The sequence below is a fragment of the Megalobrama amblycephala genome, linkage group LG17 (genome assembly GCF_018812025.1).
Source record: "Megalobrama amblycephala isolate DHTTF-2021 linkage group LG17, ASM1881202v1, whole genome shotgun sequence".
NCBI lineage: Eukaryota > Metazoa > Chordata > Actinopteri > Cypriniformes > Xenocyprididae > Megalobrama > Megalobrama amblycephala.
In genome coordinates this window covers 3,906,948-3,928,742 of record NC_063060.1, presented here as the reverse complement: position 1 = coordinate 3,928,742, position 21,795 = coordinate 3,906,948, and the positions used below count along the sequence as shown (strand labels likewise).

Sequence of the window (21,795 nt, the reverse complement as noted above, 5' to 3'; positions counted from 1 at the left end):
ACGCAATTCTGACTTTATAACTTGCAATTCTGACTTTATATAACACAATTCTGACTTTATAACTCAATTCTGACTTTATAACTTGCAATTCTGACATTATATAACACAATTCTGACATTATAACTCGCAATTCTGTCATTATATAACACAATTCTGACTATATAACACAATTCTGACTTTATAACTCGCAATTCTGACTTTATATAACACAATTCTGACTTTATATCTCGCAATTCTGACTTTATATAACACAATTCTGACTTTATATCTCGCAATTCTGACTTTATATAACACAATTCTGACTTTATAACTCAATTCTGACTTTATAACTCGCAATTCTGACTTTATATAACACAATTCTGACTTTATAACTCGATTCTGACTTTATAACTCGCAATTCTGACTTTATATAACACAATTCTGACATTATAACTCGCAATTCTGACATTATATAACACAATTCTGACTTTATATCTCGCAATTCTGACTTTATTTCTCACAATTCTGACTTTATATCTCACAATTCTGACTTGATAACACATAATTCTGACTTAATACAATTCTGATTTTATATCTCACAATTCTGACTTGATAACACATAATTCTGACTTAATACAATTCTGACTTTATATCACGCAATTCTGACTTTATATAACACAATTCTGACTTTATAACTCGCAATTCTGACTTTATATAACACAATTCTGACTTTATATCTCGCAATTCTGACTTTATATAACACAATTCTGACTTTATTTCTCGCAATTCTGACTTTATAACTCACAATTCTGACTTTATATCACGCAATTCTGACTTTATATAACACAATTCTGACTTTATTTCTCGCAATTCTGACTTTATAACTCACAATTCTGACTTTATATCACGCAATTCTGACTTTATAACTCGCAATTCTGACTTTATATAACACAATTCTGACTTTATATCTCGCAATTCTGACTTTATAACTCACAATTCTGACTTTATATAACACAATTCTGACTTTATAACTCGCAATTCTGACTTTATATAACTCAATTCTGACTTTATAACTCGCAATTCTGACTTTATAACTCGCAATTCTGACTTTATATAACTCAATTCTGACTTTATAACTCGCAATTCTGACTTTATAACTCGCAATTCTGACTTTATAACTTGCAATTCTGACTTAATATCTCGCAATTCTGACTTTATAACTCAATTCTGACTTAATACAATTCTGACTTTATATCTCACAATTCTGACTTTATATCTCGCAATTCTGACTTTATATAACACAATTCTGACTTTATAACTCGCAATTCTGACTTTATATAACACAATTCTGACTTTATATCTCGCAATTCTGACTTTATATAACACAATTCTGACTTTATATCTCGCAATTCTGACGTTATAACTCACAATTCTGACTGTATATAACACAATTCTGACTTTATAACTCAATTCTGACTTTATAACTCGCAATTCTGACTTTATATAACACAATTCTGACTTTATATCTCGCAATTCTGACTTTATATCACGCAATTCTGACTTTATATCACGCAATTCTGACTTTATAACTCGCAATTCTGACTTAATATAACTCAATTCTGACTTTATAACTCGCAATTCTGACTTTATAACTCGCAATTCTGACTTTATAACTTGCAATTCTGACTTTATAACTCCCAATTCTGACTTTATAACTCAATTCTGACTTTATAACTCCCAATTCTGACTTTATAACTCAATTCTGACTTTATAACTCGCAATTCTGACTTTATAACTCGCAATTCTGACTTAATATAACAATTCTGAATTTATATCTCGCAATTCTGACTTTATAACTCCCAATTCTGACTTTATGTAACTCGCAATTTTGAGTTTATATCTGGCAATTGCGAGAAAAAAAGTCAGAATTGTGAGATAAAAAGTCGCAATTACCTTTTTTATTTTTATTTCATAGCGGAAAACCACACAATATCGTTATTTCCATGTTACAAATATTCATATTATCACAGAAGTACTGGGATAAAACATTATAGTTCGGATATAAACACTGATGTCTACAGTAGCGATAAAAATGGAGCAAATGACCTTTTGAAGTAACTTGGTTCTTCAAATAACAATTATATTGATTACAGTGTTACAAGTGACTGTTAAAAAATTTATTTGTCATTGATTCATTGATTCATTCATTCATTCAAGAGATTTGTTCAGAAACGCTGATTCATCCAGTAATGAAACAAGTGAAGTATTTATGAGCGAGTCATTGAATCATTCATTCAACCAATTTTTTTTTAAATAATTCATTCAAATTAATTAAAAATGTTATATAGACTTCAGCAATTAGCCGCTAGTAAATTAAATGTTATTTTGTTTAGTTGTCTGTTCAGAATTGTGGGAGAATCGTGATCTCCATTCGAAACAAAAAAATTGTGATTCTCAATTTATCTAGAATCGTGCAGCTCTAGTGTGTAATATTGATGTTTGAGCATGAAAACGCTCTGCAAATTTCCAAAGCACAAAGTCCCTCCAGTGGGAGTTATTCTCTATATCAGTGTCACTGTTTCTGATCTCCCTGAAACACCTCCATTGTAGTCTTGAGTTTTCTTCCGGGAACGAAAACGTCACAATATTCCTCATTTAAATAATTCCCGCCCAAGGGATGTGCAGAATGATGGGGTGGGGCCTGATTGTGTTAGTTAATAGTGTTCATAGTGTTAAACTAGTGGTTATGGTAAGGGGCGGGATATTTCCCAAGCAAAATACTCAAGCGATTGAAGTGCTTGACCAATCACAATACACTGGTCCAGCCGACCAATCAGAGCACATTGTGCTTCTCAGAAGGAGGGGCTTCATAGAGACAGGAACTAAACAGGGGTGAGTTTCCCGAAAGCATCGTTAGCCAACTATGGTCGTAAGTCCCATTGAAGTCTATTGGTAACGACGGAACTTGCGACCATAGTTCGCTTTGGGAAACGCACCCCAGAGCGTTACTGACAGACTGGGAAGAGAGGAGCTGCAACAATGGAGAATATCTGAAAAAAGAATGTGTTTTATGAACATTCAAGCATGAAAACCAATTCTAGTAGAGCCCGAAAACAAAATCAAAACTTTGTAAAAGATCATAATATGGCCTCTTAACAAGAAAATACAGTGTCCTAACAAGAAGCAATGCAACATTTCAACAATACTGTTATAGTAATCTGTCCTTATTGGTTTTTAAATTTTGGAAGACTGTGACATTGTTACTAGTAAAACTGGCTAGAGAATAACAAGCGCTTAAATTTAGATTTTTAAATTACAGTGACATCACTGACATCTAAATATCAATGTCAGACCAGAGCAGTAAATTTTGATTGCCTTTAAAGTTCAATTAATTTACCATCAATATAATTACGATGGAAGAGGTCACATCATATCTGGCTTAAATTATTTAAAATGTTATGGGGTTCATTAAGGATTTGAGCAGTTTAATTAAGTAAAGTGAAGGTTTAATTCACATCTAATTTATGAGGTTAATTTGAGTGGGATTGTACCTCCGAAGTAGGAGCCGTCAGAAAGTTTCAACCCAACAGTTCCCTTGGTAATCACGTTCACGACGCCGTGCTGAATGAAGTACATCTTCTTGCCGATGGTTCCCTCACGAATGATGTAATCGGCTGGTTGGAAGACCTCGAAACGGAGCTTCGTCAGCATGGCTGTCACAAAGTTGGGTTCGGCGTTGGCGAACAGGGGCATAGAGGCCACCAGCTTGCGGCAGTTGAAGTTCACGATTTCCTGACAGCAGATGGAAAGTCCGCAGGGTGAGAGAAATGCATAAATGTGTATTTTTCACACAGCATTTACATAAAACATAAGAGTGAAAAGCCTAGTATTTGCTGTACTGAATTTAATTTATGCTAATATAAGAAAATGCAATTTAAAGTTATTATATTTACATTTTTTATTTTTCAGTATACTTGAAATATTACATGTAAAATTTTAGAAATTTAATACGGTCATGAGAATTTGATATGTATATTTATTTATTTTTAATAATAATAATATTAATAACAATAATATGCACTGAGAAAATTAATATATTACATATTATTGCCATTTTTTTACTGAATTTAATTATATATAGAGAGAGAAAATATTAAAAATATTAATAACAATATGCATTGAGAAAATTAATATATACTATAGCTAGATTTTAAATTTAATTTATGCTAATATCAGGAAAAAATTTACATTTTTTATTCTTCATTATATTGGAAATATAAAATTTAACATTTCAGAAAATTATTTGCAATATGGTAATGAGAATTTGAAGGTAATGTGCTTGTCAAATAATGTCATGTCAAATATAATGTCATATATATATATTATATTATTTTTATAATATATTTATTATATTAATATATTATCAATAATATATATATAACATATATATATATATATATATATATATATATATATATATATATATATATATATATATATATATTATTTTTTTTTATTTTTTTTTTTTTATTATTATTTAAGAGATTAAATTTGACATTTGACATTTGCGATTCAGCCATAAATGATCATATCCAAACATAAAGATCTATACACAAATAGCACAATGTTTATTAGGAGCATTATGCTCTTTAAACAGCATTAAATGTAGTGAAAGCCGGAAGCCAATCACAGAGGGGATTTAGTTGTTTACTGTGACATAAATTAGTTTGGAAGCTGTTCCCGGTTCAGCATGGTATTATTGTTTCGGAAAGCTCTGAGACAACTGCAGGGTCTTCTGGGAGATTTTTCCACAGATGTTTACAGACATAGACAGACCTTTGAAAACACACAGATAACCAAACACAAACTCACCTCTCTGAGCGGCTCGTTCAGTTCCTCTAGGATGCTTTCTTCATCAAACATCTTGCCCTGGTAACGGTGCTCATAGTAATCGTGGATTTTCTGTCGGAAATCTGCCGGAAGTTTGTGGAAGGACATGTACTGCTCCACTTGTTTGTACTGCAGAAAGAAAAAAAATAATGAGGATGTTTCTTCAGCTATGGCACTTTAATGTCACAGGGGTTGATTTTTATTAAAACCAAAAGATAGTAATACAATAATGTGTAGCATCATGTCAGCAATCAGAGCATTCTTTAAACTTTAACAAAACACAAAGTACGACTGCCAATCGTGAGACAAACATTTCAAAGGGAAGGCACAAGTTTACAGGACTTCAACACAAGCAAACTGAGTAAACCTCTAAAGGATATCATCCCGTGGAGTACAGAATATTAACCGACACAAGCCATGCCAAGGTAATGCTACTGAACACACACTATCATAGTCACTCCGTATTCAAGAAAAAAAGAGACCTGGAGAGAACAAAGGCAAAGAAAATCACTGGACAAATAACAAAGATCATCACTCGATGATCAAGCTTTCTTTGTTAACCTGTGCTCTACTGTATGCTTTGCCAAGTCCAGATCACTAACATCGTCTAAAACAGAGTACTCAAAAATAATATACACCTAAATTAACATTGAAAATCAAGAATATACAGTATATATAATATAAATGCATAAATGTCAACTGGATACTACACAAGCTACTCCCAAGAAAACAGGTCATTGGCTATGAATTATCATTTTAAATGAATGAATATGTTAATATTGACTATATCAGGACGATATCAATTGTATAGCGAAATAGACGCTAACCATTTCAATATGTATTGTGTGACAATGATTCATAGACATTTTTACACAAATTACAACTGTCCCTTACAGTTTTTGCTCCTAATAAAGCAGGGATATTATAGTAATCAAAAACCATCGTGAACAAACCATAATAATAAAAACAAAAACAAAAACAAAAAACACTTTTGTTCCTTGAAATAAATGTTAACTGAAATAAAATGAAATATAAAAAACTTAAAGGTATTATCTTTCAACTACTTTCAACAATGCTCATTTTCATTTAGTTTAAATTGATGTAGTAAAATAAAACTTAAAAATTAACTTCATAATAAAAATATATAAAACTTAATAAAACTATATAGACATTAAAATAATAATAATACAAATGTAAAAAACATACAACAAAGTTACAAAACTTTAATTTAGAATTAAAATGAAAGCAGAAAATATAAAAATAAAAACTAATTCAAATTATTAATAAAAACTATAATAGTTTCTCAGCGATACTGAAATCACAGTTACCAAGTAGACAACTGTCAGATAAAATATGAAACATATAAAAATAGCTAAATATCATTTGATCCAAAAAAAAAAAAAGTATTAAAAATATATATATATTTATTCATTGGGTTGAAAATGGACAAACCCAGTGATTGGTTGATGGGTTGTTTAAACCCAGTGGTTGGGTTAAATGTTTGCCCAACCTGCAGGCCAGTTTTATTTAACCCAACTATTGCTTAAAATGACCGTATTGCTTAATTAAAATGAACCCAAAGTATGTTATAGTATAAGTTTAATAGATAATAATTAAACAAACATTTATAAAATTGCTTATTAATAAATGTTCACCTTTTGATTATTATTGTTGCCTCTAGTAATAGTAGTCATAATTGTGTCCAACCTATTTTGGGTTCATTTTAAGCCAGACATATTGTACTTTTTAAACAATAGTTGGGTTAAATAAAACTAACCCATTTTCAACCCAGCATTTTTTTTTTGTGTAATTTCCACTACAGATGTTTTAGATGGTGCCGGTGTTCATTGTTAGAAAACAAAATTAATGAATCAAGTGAGAGTTTAAAGAAAAGTTTATTCTCTATGAGGCCCAAACATGTTGTTGAAGAATTCAGCAATGTCAACGTAAAAAAACACTTTCTTGTTTTCTCACATTGCTCAGATCCAGGTCCACGGAGTCAGTATTTGTTCTTCAGGCAATGTACGACCCCAAATCCCACCCTCAGATCATTAGTTAAAGCTAACGAGCCAAACATCCCTCAAACTGCGTTATTTATGGAGACAGAAGGAGAACAGTAATGATGGAGTGATCTCCGCAAAACAAAGAAAGCAGGTCAGACCGGAGGCATTAGCATTGCAGTCGTGTGTGTTCCCTGTTGCACGGCAGCGTCTTGCTGACGCAGGCGTTTGTGTAGCACCTGTAAAGGTCCCTGAACCACTTGTGAGAGTAAGTGCCTGCGTGTTGAGCTTCATAATGCTCTCGTTCCAGAACTTCATATGAACATAAAAGCGGGCTGCATCTCTCAGCATCAGCGCTGGGTCAACAGTGTTCAAAGATTGTTTTTAAAAGGAGGTCACATGAAACAATTAGAATTTTCCTTGATCTTTTGAAACAGAGTTCAAAGTACTAGATTTTAGAACTTCCAGAGACCAAAGCATCAATCACAACAGATGTTATTTAAAAGAACTTAAAGGTACAGTAGCAAAAACGGGTTCCAGCTGCATATTTCAGTGTCATTATGAGGGATTGTACTGTAGGGTGTCGTACACGTGTTGAAAAACGTTCCTCCGTGCATCCTTTAGACTATTTCGAACAGCCTCCAGTGAATCTATACCCTTTTCCTAGCACTTCATTGATCCAGATGCTTCACGGTGAAGATGTCAGTCACTTTACTCATTTGAAGAACCAGCAGTGTTGATCTAAGTGGTTCACTGATGGACCGATAAAGACAATTGTGTTTAATGGCCGAGTCAGGAGAAAGCAATGCGACAGAGATGGAACGATAGACCTGTGTGACGTCAAACTACATCCTTTCTCGCCTCGTTTACAGGCAAATTGAATGAAAACTGAGTCGCCGTTGACTGAACCGTTTACCGATCAGTTTGAGAGGTTACGGACAAGGACAGGTCAAGACATGCAACTGTTCTCACTGGTTGGTATGTGAATGTTGATGTTATTCATACTAACATCACCATGTCACAGGTTTAAACAAACAAATAAGAAATAATATATTTTTGACTATGAAAAACCTGCTGCCAAGAATATTTTGTTCCTTTTACCGCCAGCCAAATGTCTACACAAATATGTCCTTTTTGAACTGCATCTAATTGAGTTTATAAAAAATATATAATTTCCAACATACTTTGGGTTCATTTTAAGCAAGCAATACAGTCATTTTAGTTGGGTTGAATAAAACTAGCCAGCAGGTTGGGCAAACATCATCCACCAAATCCATCAGTTCTGGTGTACCTCAAGGTTCTGTCTTGGGCCCTCTTCTTTTCACTATTTTTATGTTATCAATTAGACAAATAATCAAACTCTATGGGTTTAATTTCCACTTTTATGCTAACGAGTCCATTCAGAGTTATTTTAGCACACCTTCCACCTCAGTGTTTCCTCCTGCTAAATTAACATCTTGCATCAAGGAACTCAAGCTTTGGCTGGAGGCAAAAAATTAACTCACTGATTTAACTCATCCAAAACATCCATTTTAATACCTCAGAACAACACTTTATCATATTCATATACCATGCATTAAAAAGGCATGGCAAGAGCCTTCTAAGTATACAATGGTATTACCATGATGGTATTGCTGGTATATGGTGTAATGATGGCTTTTCCGTGGTATATTTTTTAAGGTAATACTATGGTCTTATTTGTAACAGGGTTGGAACTTCATATGTTCTAGAATGCTTTCCATGTTCTCGTGCGTATGATCCGTGTGCTATTTCTGGCTGTGAGAGGATGGTCCCCGTCCTGTCACTGCAGAGGAACAGAAGCAGGCGGACAGCAGCAGTCACATACACTCAGTGCACCGCTGCAGATCTGGAGCATGTCTAACAGAAAGCCTGTTTATAAATGCACACACTGCACAGAGAAGAAGAGAAGAGAAGAGAAGAGAAGAGAAGAGAAGAGAAGAGAAGAGAAGAGAAGAGAAGAGAAGAGAAGAGAAGAGAAGAGAAGAGAAGAGAAGAGAAGAGAAGAGAAGAGAAGAGAAGAGAAGAGGACGAGACGAGACGAGACGAGACGAGACGAGACACTCCACTCTTAGAAGAAAAGGTTCTATAGAATCTTAAAGGGTTCTGCGAGGAACTTCATATAAAGAAAATGGTTCTTTCAAATTGAGTCAAGAATGCTAGGGTTCTATATAGAATCCCACTGAATCTTTATATGTAAGAGTGAGTTTAATCAGGTGATTCCTCATGAGTCTGGAACATCAATGGACTAACCCTCTAAACTAGGACTCACGTTAAAGGCCCATTGATGCTTCATCACTGATGAAGAGTGTGTGTGAGTTTAACTGTAAAAAATTGGTGTAGGATTGCTATTAGAATCATAACAGCAGATAAAGCCATGAAAACGATGATATTCACACTTCTCAAGAATGATGTTATGTGGAACTAAAGTAATATGGAATCCTGCTCTCATTTTCTAACCATTTCTTTCTTAGACACACACACACACACACACATTTACTTCTATCTATACTATATAGCTATATTTAACTGAATTCATACCATAGACCTATATTGCTTTACATTTATAGTTAAAGCTAGTTATAAATGACTACATTTATGCATTTTACAGAATGTTTTATCCAAAAATGACTTGCATTGCATTCAAAGTGTACATTTTATCAGTTCAAAAGTTTGGGGTCAGTAAGATGTTTTTTGTTTTTTAAAAGAAATTAAATGAATTAAACAAGGATGCATTAAATTTGATCAAAAGTGACGGTAAAGACCATTAAAATGTTACAAAAGATTACTATTTAAAGTAAACGCTTTTCTTTTGAACTTTATATTTAACAAAGAATCCTGAAAATCCTGTTTTCTAAAAAAATATGAAGCAGCACAACTGTTTTCCCCACTGAATAAGAAATGTTTCTTGAGCAGCAAATCAGCATATTAGAGTGATTTCTGAAGGATCATGTGACACGGAAGTTTATTTCATTTATTTATTTTTTGCAGAACTGCTTTATAGATGAAATGAACTCATTTAATAATTGATGATCTTTACAAAGGAACTGATTCAACACTGAACTGACTTGAGCTGAACAACAGCCGAAATCCATAATTTTCCTATTATCACTGTAAAGCTACTTTGAAACAATCTATAAAGCGCTATATATATATATATATATATATATATATATATATATATATATATATATATATAAATAAATAAAATTCAGCTTTGATCACAGGAATAAATCAGAATTTATAACATATTCACATAGAAGACAGTTTAAATTATAATAATATTTCACAATTTTACTGTTTTTACTGTAATTTTGATCAAATAAATGCAGCCTTGATGAGAATAAGAATTTAAAAAAAATAATAATAATATTAACAAATATTACTGACACCAAACCTTTGAATGGTAGTGTATACATTCACCCACACACTCACACTCTCAACCACAGTGTTTTAAAACAGCCTAAACTCACTAAACGACAGTATTATAACACTGGGGCCCCATATTGATTCCTGTCTAAAGATTTTCCAGTCTAGGTGAAAGCAAACAAAACCCTGGTCCCTCATTCCCTGCATCTTGGATAAATGGAAACCAGAGGGGTGTGGGTGTGTGTGTGTGTGTGTGTGTGTGTGTGTGTGTGTGTGTGTGTGTGTGTGTGTGTGTGTGTGTGTGTGTGTGTGTGTGTGTGTGTGTGTGTGTGTGTGTATTTGTGTGCCTGCACTCTCCATGTTGTGAGGTCCTGGTGTCCTCTTGCTGAAAATAAAGATGAAGTCTAATTTCAGGTTTGGGTCCGAGATGTATTATTCACCACACTGATTCTAGAATAAATCACCTCATTACAGTACTAAGCACATTTCTACCTGCGGGTACATTGAGCCGAGCCAAAGCTAGCCTGCCCTCGAGCCGCTCAGAACTCAGAACTTGCACATAAAAGTATGTGTCACTGTTAATCAGTGAAAAAAGTCATGAAGTTTTAAGGAACCAAAACCATCTTTCAGTATTTGGTTTTTAAGACCTCATCTCATGTATCTGAACAAGATGTCCAGGACCTCCAGCAGAAAAATAGGCCCACAACATTAAAGATCCAGCAGTATATTTCATTGTAAACATGGGGTTCTTTTTATCCCTGTGTGCACCAAACCAATCTTGAGTGAGCCAAAAAGTTTTTTTTTTTTTCATCTGACCAGAACCCATCCCGTTTGAAGTTCCAGTAGTGTCAGTTACTTTTTAAACATTCTATGGTCAGATGAAACAACAAAAAAATGAGCTTTTTAGCAGCAAACACTCAAGATTGGTTTGGTGCACACAGGGATAAAAAGTACCCCATGTGTACAATGAAATATACTGCTGGATGTTTAAGGTTGTGGGCCTATTTATCTGCTGGAGGTCCTGGACATCTTGTTCAGAATCATGGTATCATGGATTCTATCAAATATCAACAGATAAAAAATCAAAACCTGACCGCTTCTGCTAGAAATCCTATAATGGGCAGTGGTTGGATCTTCCATCAGGACAATGATCCAAAACAAACATCAAAAGCAACACAAAAATGTGTCACTGAGAAACAAAATGAAGCTTCTGCCATGACCGTCCCAGTCCCCTGACCTGAACCCTATAGAAAATGAGTGGAGTGAACTGAAGAGAAGAAGCACCAACATAGAGCTGGGAATTTGCATGAAGGAATAGTCTCTGATCTCTTGTCAGGTGTTCTCCAAACTCATCAGGCAAGGACAAGACTCAGAGCTGTTATCTTGGGAAAAGGAGGTTTCAAAAAGTATTGAATAAAAGGGTATGATTAATTGTGAGCAATGTGTATTAGAGAAAAACATTTCTCTCATAATGAGATTTTCCACCCATTTAAAATTCTTATTCACCAATGAACGGTTGGATTTTTGTACATTTTTAAAATAAAAGATCAAAAGGATTAACAATACAGATTTATTTTCATAACCTTCTTTAGTCATATTTACAAAGGTTATGAATAATTTTGAGCACAACACACACACACACACATAAAAAAATATACACAGTACACAACCATAAATAATATTAATAATTTAATAATTAACAATTTTATAACATTTAATAATTTTGATATATTAATAATTATATATATATATATTTTTATATATATATATATACATTATATCTAAAAATTATCGTTCTCTACTTTTCTGTAATTCACCTGCATGCTCCATGTTATTTTAGTATCATTGATATTATATTTTCAAATATTCAAATAGATAACAGTTATTTTAAATTGTAATAATACTTCACAATATTATGGGTTTTACTGTATTTTTGATCAAATGAATGCAGCCTTGGCGAGCAGTAGAGACTTCAAAAACATTTAATAAACCTTACTGACTTCAAACGTTTAAGTGGTAGCGTATATGTGATTTAAGATTTAGATGCTCAGAGTTTTGATTTTTGCACTCATAGCAGATTAACAGAATTGTATATTGTGCTTTTCTTTTGATTTTATTATCTATGAAATAGTCAAGGCATACTGTGATCACAAAGTCTAAAAAGGTCTTATTTCTTCAGTGTTTTTTTTTTATTTCAGTTAAGGAAAATGTTTTATAGTATTAATTTTAATTATCTTATCTATAATAACCCTGCTCTACTCTAGCTTGTTTGCTCAGCTAAATTTTATTTATTTATTTTAACCTGGCATTGTGCATTAAGAACATTGTTGGCTATATGACAAATTGTTTATGATGTTCCTCATTCGTTCAGTAACTGACTTTGGATAAAAGTACCTGCTAAATGAATAATATTTTCATAGTATTTCAAGGTACTATAAAGAATAGCATAGATGCAACAGAAGTCAGAGGAAACCAGCTTTATACCAAAGTGAAAAATCCCTCATGAACCTGATGTCTCTGTCCGGGAACAGTTTCATCCTGAAGGCCAGAGATCCTCTGGGAGAGCAAATCAGTCACGGAAAACAACATTGATTAAGTACTGCATTAATTAAGGAGTCTCAGTGTTTACCCACCCATATGTATGGACGACAGTCTTTGGGGAGAGACTGAAAAGAATCTGAAAGAATCAAAGATGATTACAGATCCTAAGAGGGTTTGCGAGAAGACAAATTATTCCAGAAGGTTTGTAAAAAAACAGAGAGAAAGAGAAGACAGAGATCTACAGTAGTGATATTTGTCATGCCTGTTCTGAGCAGCAGCGGGCGGTAAGGAAAGCTCAGAGAAACCCGAGAGATCCGCTGTGGTGTCAGTCTGCAGCAGCTGCTGACTGCAGGAGAGAGAGAGCCTGTGTTTCAATCACAGAACACAATGAATGACAATAGCGGGGAGGCATTAGGTCTAATTGATATTCTTCTCTTGTTATTTCCTGAAAAATATTCCAGACCACCCACGAGCACTGGAGCGGCTTCACCGCGGGGATCTACAACCTGGAGTCGCATAAGCAGACTCTTAATTATCACCAGAAGTCTAATTCACATTGCAGCTTATTCTGGATAAGAACCAACCAGTTGAACAGGAACAGACCGTCTGACTGACAAACAAAGACAACAATCACAGTTTGTTTTGTTTTCACCTGCTGTTTAGGGGTTTATCTGAAATAGCTTACACCACAAAAACAGCCCGGCACGAAAAACACTCATTCAAGCTCTCGCACGACAGTTTTGGTCTGTGACTGACTGTATAGAAAACAAAGAAGAAATAAGACCTCTGATCATCTAAATTTGAAATCATCATTCAAATGTTTGGGGTCAGTAAGATTTTTGATGTTAAAATAAGTCTCTTATACTAAGGATGCTTTACAGTAATAGTGTGTAATATTATTACAATTTAAAATAATTTGAATATATTGTAAAATATAATTTATTCCTGTGATCAAAGCTGAATTTTCAGCATCATTACTCCAGTCTTCAGTGTCACATGATCCTTCAGAAATCATTCTAATATGCTGATTTCCAGCTCAAGAAACATTTCTGATTATTATCAATGTTAAAAAGGAGTTGTGCTGCTTCATATTTTTCTCTCCTTAATGAATCGAAAGTTCAAAAGAACAGCATTTATTTGAATTAGAAATCTTCTGTAACATTATTAATGTCTTTTCTGTCATTATTGATCAATTTAATGTGTCAAAAAGCTATTTGAATGGTAGTATAACCAGTGACAGAACATAAAACATAACTGATAGATCTCTGGAGATCTGTTTGTGAGCACAAAAAATGCTTGTACCTCTGAAAATGCTTCTGCGAAACAGGTGTGTTGTTTTTTTTTTCCAGATGCAGCAATGATTCCAGCTCAAACTGCTATAGAAACACTGGTGATTAACAGAATATGGGAATGAGCAAACCCCGGAACGTAAATAGTGACCAGTGAGGGAACCGTTTTGCTTACATGTGACTTAACACATTTTTAACAGAACCAAGAAGAAAATGCAACATTGTAACAATTTAGTCCCATTTTGGAACAAAGCAAACAGTGGCCATTGCAACAGCACAAAGTCAGCCAATCAGATCGGAGCATCTTATTTTAAGAAAGCTATTGCCATGTTTGTGTCTCAATTGCATCAAGATAGAAGAACAGCATCTTTCTTCAACCTGTTCCAATCTGTCCAGCTCTGTCAATCTCTTTTAATATCCAGACCACTTCCTGGCCTTCCAGATTTAGTACCCCGTCAACACACTTTTATAGCAGCGATAAAAATAAGCAATGCTCACAAATGTACAAACACAAACACACACACACACACACACACACACACACTGCCGGCACATCGCTGAGCTGAATGTGAGGTAGCTCACAGCTATGATGCAAACAGCATCGTTCTATGTAACATACAGTATGTGCCATTTGAATATATGTGTCATATTTCCTCTTCCGGCACAGTGAGTGTGTTGTGCGCTTGCATGAGCACAGGGCATGAAATTTCAAAGGACTGTCTGTGTCCAAAACATGCCCGAGGCAAAGACATAACAGACAATCAATGGAGGTGTCTCTAAGAGAACTAACCCGCCGCTCTTTCATCAACCGCTGATCAATTCTCATAAGACGCTGTAGTCTGAACTTGAGGTGTCCTGAGAGATGACAGTCATTCATATATTTCATATAACAGCGCATGTCTGCATACAATTTCCTGCTTGAGCGCAGAATCTTTTGATGTTTGATGAGTCATGTCGTCTGCGATGTTATCTTTTTTTTTTTTTTATCACGATTCAGGTCAGGTACGCGTTTCAAGTGCAGAGTGGCACAGTCTGCTCAGCTTAAAAATGAAAATCATGCAGTTTTTATTACCTATTCACTCTCGCCTATTACCCATTCACTTGGTTTGATTTCATCTATTGTTCTGCTTATTTTAAGTCAGTTTGGATAAAACAGTCAGCTAAATGATTAAATGTAAATGTCATGCAGCTTGATCGTTTTCCTCTGGAACCTAAAATGAGGTACTTTGACATAAATGTTTACGGTAATCGGTTTGTGTGAGAAACCGAACAGTATTTATATCATTTTTTACCTCTAATACACCACTATGTCCAACTGCGTTCAGCTTCCGGTGTTGTGAGGTCTGATCACGCTCTGACAACGGAAGTGATGTCTCGCGCTCATTGAAGTATATGGGCGAGACATCACTTCCGTCGTCAGAACGCGTTTTTTGACCTCACTAACAGGAAGCTGAACGAAGTTGGAATAGTGGTGTTTTAGAGGTAGAAAATGATATAAATACTGTTCGGTTTCTCACACAAACCGATCGTTTCGTGTCTTAAGACATCAATGTGTCGTCACGAGCCGCAGGGTTTAATTTGGATTTGTCTTAGCAAGTTTTATTTACTGTTATAGTTGAAGTTCCTATCCACTGCTATTATTTGACTGACAGACGGCAGCGGTTGCAGTTAAAAATCATAATTTGCGTTCGACTGAAGAAACAAATTCACCTACATCTTGGATGCACTGGGGGTAAGCAGATAAACATCAAATTTTCATTTTTGGGTGAACTATCCCTTTAATACTGTTATTTTCTTGTTTATTACAGTGAAGCTGCTTTGAAACAATCTGTATTGTATAAAGTGCTATATAAATAAATGTAACTTGACCCGACATTGCAAGTTTTCTAAACATCGTACTCAACACCATAATTTGTCTGTAGTTTGAATGAGTGCAACCAGAATTGAAAGATGTTCAAACATTAATAAACAAAAATATGTAATGCACAGAAAGTTTAATAGTGTCTTAATTTAATTTCAATTTCTATCTATATTGAATAAAACTATGCATGACTTGTATTTGCACATTAAGCTGGGATCAGAAAATGTCCTGTAGCATAGAAACAATTGAACATGACCTTTTATTAATAGCCTATTATTCACACAAATATACTGTATGGCTTTGGAAAACTTATATAGTGCACTTATATAGTTCTGAACACTGTTCAAAGGTTTGGGATCAGTAAGATGTATTAAGGATGTATTAAATTGATCAAAAGTGGCAGTAAATACACACATAATGTTACAAAATATTTATATTTCAAATAAACGCTGTCTATTCATCAAAGAAAGAAGAATATGAAGCACAACTCTTTCCAACATTGATAATGTTTCTTGAGCAGCAAATCAGCATATTAGGGTGATTTCTAAAGGATCATGTGACACTGAAGACTGGAGTAATGATGCTGAAAATTCAGCTTTGATCACAAGAATAAATTACATTTTAAAATAAATTCAAATAGAAAACACTAATTCTAAACTGTACACTCTAAAAAATGCTGGGTTAAAAACAACCCAAGTTGGGTTGAAAATGGACAAACCCAGCCATTGGGTTGTTTTAACCTGCTGGGCAGTTTTATTTAACCCAACTATTGTTTTAAAAATTACTGTATTGTTTGTTTAAAATGAACCCAAAATAGGTTGGAAATTAAAAATCAGACACATAATTACTAGATGCAACAATAATAATCAAAAGGTAAACATTTATTAATAGGCAATTTAATGTTTAAATGTTTGTTTTATTATTCATTAAACTTAATAAATGTTCATATATTAATAAATGTTAATTTACAACATACTTTGGGTTCATTTTAGGCAAACAATACAGTAATTTTTAAACAATAGTTGAGTTACATAAAACTACCCAGCAGGTTGGGTAAACATTTAACCCAACCGCTGGGTTAAAACAACCCAATTGCTGGGTTTGTCCATTTTTAACCCAACTTGGGTTGTTTTTAACCCAGCATTTTTTAGAGTGTAATAATATTTCACACTATTACTGTATTTTGATCAAATAAATGCAGCAGTGTATATTTAACACCTTTGCTTTGCTTAAAGCAAGACAAAAAAAAAAAAAAAATCAAAACAACAAGACAGTAAAAATGCAACATTGTTATGTGAACTGTCCCTTTAAAATTGAAGAGGTGCTTCAAGGGGAGAATTTTCCAAACTGAGAGCAGCACACAGCACAGAGAAGCAGGTCACTCGTCCCTGACCCCTAAAGGTCTATTCCCAACCCCCTATTTCTCTCGGTCTGTATTTCTATTTTACTCCCTCCCTCGTTCTCATCAGTTCATTACGGCACTTTCAAGGACAGAATCACAGTGAGCCACACACACACACACACACACACACACACACACCTACATCAACTTCACGAGGACATTGGCAGGACACTAATCTGCTGCCTCATCAATTTTAGTTCGCCCAGAGAGACACTGTAATATTGTGCGCACATACACGCATATAAATCGTATACGCGACGAGTCTCCAGCGTCTGTCCTCCACTTGAGGATACACACCTCAAGTTACTGGCTAAACAGAGCAGGAGGCAATCCCTCATTTTCAAAGCGACCAATCAGAGTGCTCCGTTGCCTCCGACAATCTTTCTGCATGGTAACAGATCTGATAAACGATTGGCCGAGCAGGAAGGCTGAAGCCACGCCAAGTCTAATCTATTGTTACAAACACAACGCACAGAAATATGACAGCCACAACCAAGTCAGCACTGCGGTAGATAGTACATTAGCTGATGCTGTAGCTGCGGTCTCATCGGCTAATAGAGCCTGCAGTGAAAACAAACACACAGTCAGAAAGGCAACTATCTGTCGCATTAGCAGTCATTATCCAATCAACGCAACAGCATCTGAAGAGTTGCTGACTCAACGCAACAGTGACAAACAATCCGTAACAGCTGCACAAACATTAGCTGCGCAGGCTGATGGAACAATAGCGACTTTAATGAGTTTTAATGGATGGAGGAGTAACATTGTGAGGTCAAGGAATGGATCCTTCGCTAATGGGAGTTTCACGACTGACTTCAAATACTAATCGGTCAATCACATTTATTTATATAGCACATTTATAAATAAATGAGGAGCTGCAACAGAAAAAGGCCTTGTCTCCTTTTGATTTTAGTCAAGACTTGGGAATGGTTAACTGAAATTTTTGTCTAGAGGTCTAGAGGATATATGTTGGTGAAGAAGTTTGCTAATGTAACATGGTGCCAGCCCATTTAAGCCTTTAAAAACAAATAATAACATCTTATTTTGTACTTATTCCTAAATTTGACTGGAAGCCAAAGGACGGATGCCAGTACAGGTGTTATACTTGCATATTTCCTACTCCCGGTTAAAAGTCTAGCAGCAGCGTTTTGAACCAACTGCAGACATGAAAGTGATGCATGAGAAACACCATAATACAATGAATTACAAATGTCCAATCTGGATGTAATACAAGCATGCATAACAACTTCCAGTTAATTAAAAGACAAAAAGGTATGCTTATCAAATTTTAACTCGGCATCAGAAAGAATTCTAAGACTCCTTGCTTGATTATGTACCTTGGATTTAAAAAGGCCTAATTGATTAATTATATGTTTGGAAAAACTTGGAGGGCCAAACACTATCACTTCATTCTTAGATTCATTCAGGTGGAGAAAAGTGGCTGCCATCCACTCTTTAATATCATTAAAACAATCAAAGAGAGACTGTGAGGCCGAATTATCCCCCATTTTTATAGGGAGATAAAGCTGAGTATCATCAGCATAAAGATGATAAAATATGCCTACATTATGTTTCTGACAAATATCAGCCAATGGAAGCATGTAAAAAGAAAATAAGACTGGACCCAATATCGATCCTTGAGGATCCTTGCTCTTCATTAGAGCAGAAGAGGATGAAAAATTTCCGAATTGCACAGAAAAAGTTCTCCCAGAAAAGCATTTCCTTGAATCTCTGCCCAAAGTCTTAAACGCTCCAAAAGTATATCATGCACTATAGTGTCAAATGCAGCAGTCAAATCAATTAAAACAAATTGCACACTTTCCTGAATCGACAGACAAAAACAAATCATTAGACATTTTGAGAAGGGCTGATTCTGTACTGTATTGTGTTGAGCCCTAAATCCTGATTGGAATTTATCAAAGATACCATTTCCATTTAAATAAGAAGAAAGCTGTTGAAAGACAGCCTTCTCTAGAATTTTTGAATAGTAACTATTATTTCTGCAATGGATAGTATCAAGTGTCAGACAGTGTTGTTGTTATTATTAACTAAAACTAAAACTATTGCAAACCATTATTAGTTAATAATAGAAATGTTGCCTAGAAAGCTAACTGAAATAAAATAAGTTTAGGTACTAAGATTACTAAAAGTGAAATAAAATAAAATTAAAACTAAATTAAAATATATTTTTAAAAAAACTGACAACTGCTTTTTCGAGCCTTACCCACAACTCATTGCAATACAGAGGAGAATGCATTTGTGACTGTTTCCTGATGACTTTGGCAAAGGAAGGCTCACGAGGCCAAAGCTAGCACAGCGTTTTTAAAGTGTATGAATCTTTAAGTTAAATAATAATGAAATTAGGCAGACATAGCCACTTAGATACAAACACAAAGAATACGTGAGAAGTACATGTCAACATGCAATTTTATGACACTAGTTCCCCAATTCTGACACACTGTCTTACAACATGCTCAAAAGGATGCATATACCCATTAAAAGCAAAGTACACAATATAGTACATAGAACTATGCAAATTGAAATGTAGTATATGTAACCTTTTTTGTTCAAAATGAACAAAATTTAATTTTAAATCCGAAAAGAGTTTGTAAGCAAAAAGGGAAAGCGATAGTATCTGTAATAAAACATGAATCAACATAACATCACATTTGCTGTGCATTGACTAGGTTCACAAAACAATGTTTATGTTGGTAACAATGAATAGCACTGTCCACACCACAGCTATAACGATAACGATATAGAGAAACGATATCGTTGGAATCACTTCAGAATGATTTTTTCCAGAAGTTAATCGATAAAACACTGACAGCCAATCAAAATCCGTTCTAATTTAAGGGCTCGAGAATTTAAATTGGCAGACGACACTGCGGAGAAGTTAATCGCCGAGGTCCAGAAAACGCCACCACTGTTTGACAATTCAAACCCGGTTTTCAAGGATACTTTAAAGAAAATGGATATATGGAAAACAATCGGTCATATCCTTGGAATAAATGGTGAGAAGTATTAACGATGCGATCATTATGCCAGACTAGCAAACAGTGTAACAAAATTACCTCCGATCCAGCGCTAATTTCGACAAAAAGTCTAGGTGTTGTTTTTATTCCACTATATTGACTTTGTCAGCTAAATTCATTGTTAGATTAGATCGATTACACTAGCTATTCACTTGAAACATAGCATGCTGAGGACATCTGCTGGTTAAAGCCGTGTAAATACAACAAGAACAGCAAAGACATGTTGTACACACTTTGAAACCGCAGCGCATGTGCTTAGAATAACACACTGTTATCGTTCATTGGTGTGGATGCAAATATAGTTAGGGGCCAAGCACCGAAGGTGCGAAAGCACCTATTGTAATTGTTAGTTTTCTTCTTATTATTCTTCCACTCTGGAAGTCTATGGCAGCCCATAGAACCGTATAGTAAAAAGTTGTGAAATTTGACACCCAGTTAGAGGACTGTCTGAACTGTGTCCATAGCAAATTTGGAGTCTCTAACTCAATCCCTTTAGCGCCACCAGCTGTCCAAAGTTGCACTTCTGTTTATGCTAATAACTTTTGAACTGTATGGGCTAGAAACAAAATGACGTCATTTTCCGTCATGAAAATTTTTCCGCCATTTTGAATTTTCTGAACGAAATCATCTTCAGACCATGCTTGGAAAAAAGTTATCAAAAGCTTTTCGATAAATCCATCCATTCTCGAAAACGGCAAAAATAAATTTGATGAAATGCTCTCCAAATCGGACTTGAGGCTCTATCTCCACAATGCTTTATAGTATTCTGACCAAACTTTGTACATGTCATCACAAGCATGACTTGAGGCAACATGCTGTGTTTCGGCACAGTGCCACCTACTGGTCCGGAGATACGAAAAATGGTTATTTTGGCTAATAACTTCTAAATGGTTTGTCCAAATATCATAAATGTGGTCACGTCAGATTCGGGGTATCATGCTGAGTTGAATGATAACCATTATTACCATATCAGCCATTTTGGCCGTCGGCCATTTTGAATTATGTGCAAAAATGCTGTATTTTATGAACGCATTAGCGTATCGTCACAAAACTCGGTATGGGTCATCAGCACGATGCCCTGAAGGTGCCTGAAAATATTCGCACCAGCGCCACCTAGTGGTAAAACCAAATATTCAAATGCTTATCACTATGTGTGTGGTCAACTTATTTTCAAAAGAGTCATGTCCTTAGACTCCTGAATCCCTGCTGAGTCCAACGATACCAAACATGCTAGGTTTCGACTTATGGTTTGTCCGTCATGTTGAATTTTGCGAAAAACCTGCTTTTCCGAACTCGTCCTAAATGGTTCATTTGATTGTCATGAAAATCAAATCAGATCATCTTCAGTCCATTCTGGCAAAAAGTTATCAAAAGCTTTTCAGTAAATCAAACCGTTCTCAAATAACACGCA

At 34.7% G+C, this 21,795-nt stretch overlaps 1 protein-coding gene across 2 annotated transcripts in view; it reads right to left on the bottom strand.

Annotated features, from left to right (window-relative positions):
- The window catches only part of LOC125250727 (potassium/sodium hyperpolarization-activated cyclic nucleotide-gated channel 2-like), a 73,372-nt gene that overhangs the window by 13,934 nt on the left and 37,643 nt on the right, over positions 1–21,795 (bottom strand). For both annotated transcript variants that reach the window (XM_048163452.1, XM_048163451.1), the window contains exons 5-6: positions 4,852–4,998; positions 3,531–3,771 (exon numbers count right to left, since the gene is read on the bottom strand). In XM_048163452.1, the coding sequence (XP_048019409.1) occupies positions 3,531–3,771; positions 4,852–4,998 (388 nt within the window). The remainder of the gene's footprint in view (positions 1–3,530; positions 3,772–4,851; positions 4,999–21,795) is intronic.